General features: G+C 37.7%; 1 protein-coding gene across 1 annotated transcript; it reads left to right on the top strand.

Moving 5' to 3' along the window:
- Nucleotides 1-604: 604 nt before the first annotated feature.
- On the top strand, nucleotides 605-5,798 carry LOC125244767 (urokinase plasminogen activator surface receptor-like). The gene is made up of 6 exons (XM_048155003.1): nucleotides 605-739; nucleotides 882-1,000; nucleotides 1,081-1,185; nucleotides 4,955-5,092; nucleotides 5,243-5,353; nucleotides 5,485-5,798. Exons 2-6 carry the CDS (start codon nucleotides 952-954, stop codon nucleotides 5,673-5,675), a joined length of 594 nt encoding a protein of 197 aa, XP_048010960.1. The 5' UTR covers nucleotides 605-739; nucleotides 882-951; the 3' UTR covers nucleotides 5,676-5,798.
- The last annotated feature ends 3,591 nt before the right edge of the window (nucleotides 5,799-9,389 follow it).

Raw genomic sequence — 9,389 nt, 5'->3', positions numbered from 1 at the left:
CTTTTCAAAAGGAAATAATCATTTTAGGTTATGTGCAGAAGGTCTGATAGGTAAAGAGCAGCAAAATTGTGAAAAGCTTTGTAGATGAGCAAAAAAAGTTTGTATTGGATAGCGATAATAAACTATGGAAGCCTATGGAAGTCCGTTTCCGCCAAAAAAAAAAAAAAAAAAAAAAACGGCCACTAAAAAAAAAAAAAAAAAAGCCACTAAAAAAAAAAAAGATTAATTGCGACTTTTTATCTCAGAATTGCTAGTTATAAAGTCAGAATTCTGAGATATAAAGTCGCAATTGCGAGATAAAAAGTCAGAATTCTGAGATATAAACTCGCAATTGCGTGATATAAAGTCAGAATTCTGAGATATAAACTCACAATTGCGAGTTATAAAGTCAGAATTCTGAGATATAAAGTCGCAATTGCGTGATAAAAAGTCAGAATTCTGAGATAAAAAGTCGCAATTCATCTTTTTTTTTTTTAGTGGCTTTTTTTTTTTTTTTAGTGGAGTTTTTTTTTTTTTTTTTTTAGTGGCGGAAACGGGCTTCCATAGCTTCCATAATAAACAGAAAGCCCATGGAGTTGAAAAAGATTATTCAGAAGTATGTGTACAAGTAACAATCCTCGGGAGTTGAGTTCTGAATTAACTGCAAATGACGTAGTTACTAGAGCATAAATAAATATATATATGAATAAATATTCAGCGCTATACTGAGAAAACAAGGATCGGAGTCTAGCAATATTTTGTAAGTTAAAAAAAAAAATTGGCGATGGGATTATTTTTTGACATGAACTATCCCTTTAAGTATAAATTTCTTACAAAGAGCAAGATCCATTTCCATGTAAATCTATGGTTTTCATTTCATTGTCTTTCTTTTTCTCATGAAGGCCCTCCCCTTTTGATAAAGTATAAAATGAACACTGAAACAGGCATGTTATATCATTCAGCTGATTAAAGATGGATCTGCAAATCTCAGTTTTTCTTCTGTTCATTCTTTTCACTGCAGGTACAAATACAAATAGCCTGAATATGTATTCAAATACAGATGTCTCTCTTTCACTGTCTCTCTGTTTTTTATTACTAAAGGACACTCTCTCGTCTGTAATCAGTGCCCAGGTGTGTCAAGCTCTTGTGACCAGGTACCATGCCCAAATGGATTTCCCAGCTGCTTTGCTGCAACAGCGTATATTGGTAAGTCCAATATAATTAATTGAAATTTACTGCTATAAATGACTGCTGGAGATCATTTACTGGTGCTCCAACTGTATGTTTAAAGGTGCCCTAGAATCAAAATTTGAATTTACCTCGGCATAGTTAAATAACAAGAGTTCAGTACATGGAAAAGACATACATTGAGTTTCAAACCCCATTGCTTCCTCCTTCTTATATAAATCTCATTTGTTTAAAAGACTTCCGGAAAACACGCGGATCTCAACATAACACCGACTGTTACGTAACAGTCGGGATCATTAATATGTATGACCCCAATTTTTGCATATATGCCAGCCAATGTTCAAGGCATTAGACAAGGAAAGGCAGTATTAACGTCTGGATCTGTGCACAGACAAGGTAAGCCAGCAAGAACAACAGCGAAAAATGGCAGATGGAGCAATAATAACTGACATGATCCATGATATCATGATATTTTTAGTGATATTTGTAAATTGTCTTTCTAAATGTTTCGTTAGCATGTTGCTAATGTACTCTTAAATGTGGTTAAAGTTACCATCGTTTCTTACTGTATTCACGGAGACAAGAGAGCTGTCGCTATTTTCATTTTTGAACATGTGCAGTCTGTATAATTCATAAACACATCTTCATTCTTTATAAATCTCTCCAACAGTGTGTAATGTTAGCCGTTAGCCACAGAGCATAGCCTCAAACTCACACAGAATCAAACGTAAACATCAAAATAAATACTTTACTCACATAATTCGAAGCATGCATACAGTATGCATGATGAACATCTTGTAAAGATCCATTTGAGGGTTATATTAGCTGTGTGAACTTTGTAAATGCACTGTAATATAGTCGACAGCTGATGTGGCAGGGAGCAGGCGAATTAAAGGGGCGGCGCACTGCCAAAATCAGTGTATAGTTAATGATGCCCCAAAAAAGGCAGTTTAAAAAAATTAATTAAAAAAAATCTATGGGGTATTTTGAGCTGAAACTTCACAGACACATTCAGGAGACACCTTAGACTTATATTACATCTTGTGAAAAAGCATTCTTGGGCACCTTTAAAGGTGGTACAGGGGATGTTTTCGTCGAATGAGTTTTTGAAATGATTTCAAGTGAACACCTCCCAAAACTCGTGCACGAGTGTTTATTTCCACCGGCATTCGCTGTCTTATTAAGCCGGGCACACATTTTACGACTAGCTAAACCATTCTGACTATGCTCAACATACAGCGATAGTTTCCTGCTCCTGAAGCAGATTTATATTCTTTCACATGGAATTTGAACACCGACTGTTATCGCAGACTAAACGCAACTGGCTCTGACTGGACGCGTTTGAGCGCGATCAGTCATAAGTATCAATTTACATTCATAATCGGCCTTACAATCGTTAAGCCGTGCACACACTTAGTGGATTCATTATGTCGGACTCACCGCAGGTGACTCATAATCTGCAGTTGTTACTCCTGTCTCCCGACAAAAACATTGCATGCGGCGCCTGTAGAGTGTGGAAAGTTACTAGAGCGCGCAGCCGCGATAAAAACGCACTTGCCTATAACTTTCTACTAATCCTAAAGACCTTGATTAGCTGGTTCAGGTGTGTTTGATTAGGGTTGGAGCTAAACTCTGCTGGGCAGTGGCCCTCCAGGACTGAAGTTGCCCATCCCTGATCTAAACAGTTCAAATCAGATCTGTCAATCATCTTTCTAATAGCGTGTGTTCGGGGCATGGCTGCTTGTAGCAGGTGGAGCCAAAGGGTGTTTAGCCAAATTTTGCTGCATTTTAGATCTTCAGAGATTAAACATGTCAAGTTGGTATGCAAAGTGCACGGATGCTTCAATGCAACATCGTAATGCACCAGTTCAGAAAAACAAATGCACCAGTTTATGTCTTAAAAAATGTGCCTGGTGCAGATACCTTGAATGGGTTTATTATAAGTGAGACATTCATGTTGCTCTAAACAGTGTTAGCCTACTCAATTGCTAACTCATAGTGCTGATTAGCTTACTTAAAAATTGCAGTTGGTATACTGATTCCAAATTACATGACAAAAATTTAAAAGTTAGTAACATAATCCATTAGCTACATTAAACATTTAAGGTAATATAATCTGATTACTTTTTCATTACTTATAGAATGAATGAATTTTGAATAATGACATACTCCACCTTTAAAGGGGACTTATTACGCAAAATTCACTTTTACATGGTGTTTGAACATAAATGTTTCAGCAGTGTGTGTACACAACGACACTATAATGGTAAAAATCCACCCACTCTTTTTTTATCCCCATAAATCATAAGCAGTGTCTCAGAACAAGCTGTTTGCAGATTGAAGCCAGTGTTGCCAAGTCAATTGGGCTACTTTAAAGGATTAGTTCACTTTCAAATTAAATTTTCCTGATAATTTACTCACCCCCATGTCATCCAAGATGTTCATGTCTTTCTCTCTTCAGTTGAAAAGACATTAAGTTTTTGGATGAAAACATTCCAGGATTATTCTCCTTATAGCGGACTTCAATGGACTCGAAATGGTTGAAGGTCAAAATTACAGTTTCGGTGCAGCTTCAAAGGGCTCTACGCGATCACAGACGAGGAATAAGGGTCTTATCTAGTGAAACAAGCGGTCATTTTCTAAGAAAAATAAAAAATCATATACGTTTTAACCATAAACGCTCGTCTTGAACAAGCTCTCTTCTTCTCTATTAGAATTCTGCTAAGTGTATTACTGCCCTCCACAGGTCAAAGTTTGAACTAATTGTTATATACTTGCACTAGCATATTGTATATGACAATTTAGTTCAAACTTTAACCTGTGGAGGGCAGTAATACACTTAGCAGTGTCTACACTGACAGAATTCTAATATGACCAGTGATTTTTTTTTAAAATGTTTAAAGGGGACCTATTATACCTATTAAGTCTCAGGTGTTCAAAAAATGTGTTGTTTGAGCTCAAAATACCCCACAGATAATTGTGTATTACTGCCCTCCATAGGTCAAAGTCTAAACTAAATTGTCATATACAATATGCTAGTGCAAGTATATAACAATTAGTTCAAACTTTGACCTGTGGAGGGCAGTAATACACTTAGCAGCATCTACATTGCTGGAATTCAAATAGAGAAGAAGAAGAAGAGAGCTAGTTCAGGTTTATGGTTAAAACGTATATGATTTTGTTTTTAAGAAAATGACCGATCTTTTCACTAGATAAGACCCTTATTCCTCGTCTGGGATCACATAGAGCCCTTTGAAGCCCTTAGAATTCACACACTCAGAAAACCATTTATCAGTTTGGACTGATATGGCTTTAAAATCCATGCAGATAATAAACTTTCATGATGATATTGCGTGACCGTGATAGAGATAATAATCAAAACCATGTTGTTTTGTTAGTTTTTTGATCCCTTTTGTTAGTTTATTGCGCCATCTTCTGTAAAGCGGGTTGGAGAGCAGCAGCTCATTTGCATTTAAAGATACATGCACAAAACAGCATGTTCTACCTTCCACTCAAAAATGGGCATTTACAGCATGGTATAATAAATTATCTGTGGGGTATTTTGAGCTGAAACAACACATTCTGTGGACACCTGAGACTTGTGGCATAATAGGTCCCCTTTAAACATTTTTAAAAAAAATCACTGGTCATTTTTTATATCATTTTTATCTTTTCTTTCTGCTGTGAGTCGATACATTATGGAGCCTTTCTACTTTGTCAGATTTATAAATATAGTTTCCATCAAAATCATGTGCAGTTGAACTCATTCCTGTATTCTTGTTTTTAGGTGGCATTACTTCTCTAGCGACAGTTAAAAGTTGTGCTCCTGAAAATGGCTGTCCAAGTGGGTCCGTCAACTTCGGTACTATAAAGCTGTCTTCTTACTGCTGTAGCAACGACCTGTGTAATGCCAAAGATGCCCCAGGTATTGTTCTTTATAGTTTACAGTCTTAAACATTTACCAAGAAAGAAAAGTTATTCCAATTTTATGAAAGATTTTTCATTGGAGCAATGAGCATCTATGTTGTGTGACTAGGACCCTGTATAGAAAGCAAATCTATTTTTCCTCCTGTAGATCCCATCACTAACACCCCAAATGGAAACATATGTTACTATTGTAATGGACTGAACTGCTCAAGCATATTGACCTGTTCAGGGAGTGAAAACCGCTGCATTAAAGCAACAGGTGAGAATCTGGAAAAGGAAGAAGAAGAATAAAGTCATTAAACTTTCTTAGGTTTAAACACATGATACAGATCACATATAGTAATATCCAGATTCGAATGAATCAACCTTTGTTTTCTTTCCTTTCATCAGGGACTTTTGGAGGCGAGTCAGTGGGTGTAAAAGGCTGTATCTCTAAAGCCATTTGTGATGCAGCATCATTGGTTCCTAATGTTCAGGGCATCTCATGTTGTAAGGGGAACCTGTGTAACGGTGCTCAGAGTGTCACCAAGAGCTTCCTGTTCCTCTGCTGTTCTCTGCTCTCCTACTTCCTGCTGCACTGAATCCAGCAGCTCTTCAGATCCTACAATGAGACACACTGTACTGAATATATAGCTTGTATTTTCTCTGTACTGTATTTGGTGTCCTGATGTGATTTTGTCTGATATGAAATAAAATACTACATAACCTTGTTCCTGGGGTCATATTTAATAAGGCTGTAAAGAAGTCAGAAAAACATACCGCAATAATAAAAATATTGTTCTAATGCAGTATTAGAACAGTATTCTTTTTTTTTCGATTCATAAAAGGAGAAATTTCCAATAGCGGTGCATAACGCATTTAAAGCAAAAAGCATACATCACAGAATGATCCCAAACTACATGTGTCATTTATTTCAATTGTTCTGATATGATAGGGTTTGGGCTCTGGGAAGGACAGTAAGGACACATTGGGACACCTGATGACATGACAACATCCTCATTATACAACATTACAACTGCACAGCAAAATCCCCAGAGTTAAATCAACTCTGCTCAGAGAACATATGGTCCCGCTCTATATAGAATTAAAATAACACTGAAGTAGAGTTAAAATTGATGAGATAATATGCTGTTTGTGGAGTTGTTTAATCAGATTTTGAGAGATTTAATGTCTTTTATCTTCAGTTGAGTTCATCTAAGGCTGTGGTTGGAAGTCAGTTGTAGTTCTTGTATTTCTCTTCAGTGATTTTGCTTGTTAACAGCAGGTGTTCATCACTAATTCTCAATCATCACTTAATTAATCACTTAATCCCATTAGCTTTAACTCTGCTTCAGTGTTACTTTAACACTATATAGAGAGGGACCATATGTACCCTGAGCAGAGTTGATTTAACTCTGGGGACTTTGCTGTGTGGTATTTATGAACAACAGCAGACATTTAAAGTACATTATGATAAATACATTGCTTGCTACATGTATGTGCAACATTTCAGCTGTAAAGAAAATATTTTGTAGATTATCTTCATTAATTGTCTAGCAATGTCTGTTCATGTTCAAATATACAGTCATGTGAAAAAGTTAGGACACTCTATTGAATTTCATGGTTTTCTGTATCAGGACATAACAAAAAATCATCTAGTGCTTGGCAGGTCTTAAAATTCTGAAAATAAAACCTCAGATGAACAACAACACATGACATATCACACTGTGTCATTATCTAGTTAGCAAAAATAAAGCCAAGATGGAAAAACCCTGGGTGACAAAGTTAGGATGATTCAATTGCCTGTAGATCCACTTTTAGCAGCAATAACTTGAAGTAATCATTTTCTGTATGACTTTATCAGTCTCTCACATCATTCTGGAGGAATTCTGGCCCACTCTTCTTTACAACGTTGCTTCAGTTTATTGAGGTTTGTGGGCATTTGTTAATGCACAACATTTCAGTCAGGATGAGGTCTGGACTTTGACTGGGCCATTGCAACACCTTTATTCTTTTCTTTTTCAGCCATTCTATTGTAGATTTGTTGGTGTTCTTAGGATGATTGTCCAGTTGCATGACTCAATTTTGGCTAAGCTTTAGCTGCTGGACAGATGGCCTCACATTTCACTCTAGAAAACTTTGGTATACAGAGGAGTTCATGGTCGACTCATTGGCTGTGAGGTGCCCAAGGCCCATGGCTACAAAACAAGCCAAAAATCATCACCCCTTCACCAGCATGCTTGACTTTTGGTATGAGGTGTTTGTGCTGATATGCTCTTTTGGTTTTCACCAAATGTGGCACTATGCATTATGGCCAAACATTTCCACTTTGGTCTCATCTGTCCAAAGGACATTGTTCTAGAAGTCTTATGGTTTGTTCAGATGCAACTTGGCAAACCTAAGCCGTGCTGCCATGTTTTTTTTTGTTTTTGTTTTTTAGAGAGAAGATGCTTTCTCCTCGCAAAGCTTCCAAACATGCCATACTTGTCCCATCTTTTTCTAATTACTGTCTTGAACTTTATCATTTAACATGTTAACTGAGGCCTGTAGAGTCTGAGATGTAGTTCTTGGGTTGTCTGCAATTTCTCTGAGCATTACACGGTCTGAATTTGCTGGGACGTCCACTCATGAGAAGTTTTGAATGTCTTCCACTTGTGAATAATTTTCCTCACTGTAGAATGATGATGGACTTCAAATAGTTTGGAAATGACCTTGTAACCCTTCTCAGATTGATGGCAGCAACAGTTGCTTCTCTAAGATCATTGCTGATGTCTTTCCTCCTTGGCATTGTGTTAACACACATCTGAAGGCTCCAGACGCTCAAACTGCCAGAACTTCAGCTTTTGTAGAGGTGATCACACTTGCTGGTGATCAGTTAATCAAAGACATTTAATTAGCAGTGCCTGGCCATTACTTAAAGGAACACTCCACTTTTTTTGAAAATAGGCTTAATTTCCATCTCCCCTAGGGTTAAACAGTTGAGTTTTACCGTTTTCTAATCCATTCAGCCGATCTCCGGGTCTGGCGGTACCACTTTTAGCATAGCTTAGCATAGTTCATTGAATCTGATTAGACCATTAGCATCTCACTCAAAAATGACCAAAGAGTTTCAGTATTTTTCCTATTTAAAACTTGACTCTTGTGTAGTTACATCGTGTACTAAGATTGATGGAAAATGAAAAGTTGCGATTTTCTAGGCCGATATGGTTAGGAACTATACTCTCATTCCGGCGTAATAATCAAGGAACTTTGCTGCCGTAACATGGGTGCAGCAGGCGCAATGATATTACGTAGTGGTCCTTGACATAATGCCAGGGGGTCCGAAACGGAATATAATACATGAGCACGCATGTTTTTATCAAAGAAATCAGCTACGAAGCGGAGACGTACATTCGCTCACTGTATGAACTGGCCGCGAATTGTGAGTTGAGTGACAAAAGAGATGAGCACATTCATGACCAGCTGGTGGTCGGTATAAGGGGCAAAAGACTTTCCCAAAAGTTACAACTGATGCCTGACTGTCAGAAGCAATACAACATGTAAGGCAGTCAGAAGATATTGCTGTGCAAGTTGATTTGCAAACACGTGAAATGAGCAGCGAACTCGTCCAAAAAGTAACACACGGAGCGCCCACTAGAGTGAGGGGGAGATATACACACAGACCATGGGGTGCAACAGCAGCACAGAGCAGCACAGCTTGCTATGGGAATGCAAGGAATTGCAGTAGATGTAGTAAGAAACCGCACGCAAAAGACGAAATATGCCCTGCAACAAAAAGTACATGTAATAAATATAATAAGAAAGGACAATCGCAGAGGATGTGTAAAACAAAGACAGTGAGAGAAATTACGGAAGAAATGGAAAATGCATTGTTCTTGGGAGCTGTTAATGAGGAAACAAATGAGGAACATTGGATGGTTCAAGTGAAGATTGGTCAGACACCACTTAACTTCAAAATTGACACAGGAGCTGATGTATGTGTGATAAGTGAGGAAACGTTTGAACAGCTTGTGCCAAAAGAAAGAACTGTACCCAGCAGTAATTTCACTCAGCACCCCAGGGGGCAAACTCAAATGCCTAGGTCAATTTCATGCAAAAATGACATATAAAGGCAAGTGTTACTCGTATCCAGTGTATGTACTTCCAGCAAGGGAAGCAAATAACCTGCTGAGCCAAGTGGCAGCCACAGAAATGGGGCTTGTAAAGCGAGTGAATGAAATAAAAGATGTGTTTCAGCAGGGTGGAAAGCTGAAAACAGATCCAGTGAAGATAGTCTTAAAAGGAGCTGAACCCTCCTGCCCAAGGTAAAAGCTGAA

The sequence above is a fragment of the Megalobrama amblycephala genome, linkage group LG14 (assembly GCF_018812025.1).
Source record: "Megalobrama amblycephala isolate DHTTF-2021 linkage group LG14, ASM1881202v1, whole genome shotgun sequence".
NCBI classification, from domain to species: Eukaryota; Metazoa; Chordata; class Actinopteri; order Cypriniformes; family Xenocyprididae; genus Megalobrama; species Megalobrama amblycephala.
This window is presented reverse-complemented; position numbering and strand designations above follow the sequence as displayed.

Excerpts from the sequence above, each read along its gene's own strand:
- LOC125244767 (XM_048155003.1), top strand. The coding sequence starts at position 952 with ATGGATCTGCAAATCTCAGTTTTTCTTCTGTTCATTCTTTTCACTGCA. Across the intron at positions 1,001-1,080 it reads GTTCATTCTTTTCACTGCAG|GACACTCTCTCGTCTGTAAT; the intron begins GTACAAATACAA and ends TTATTACTAAAG. Across the intron at positions 1,186-4,954 it reads TGCTGCAACAGCGTATATTG|GTGGCATTACTTCTCTAGCG; the intron begins GTAAGTCCAATA and ends TCTTGTTTTTAG.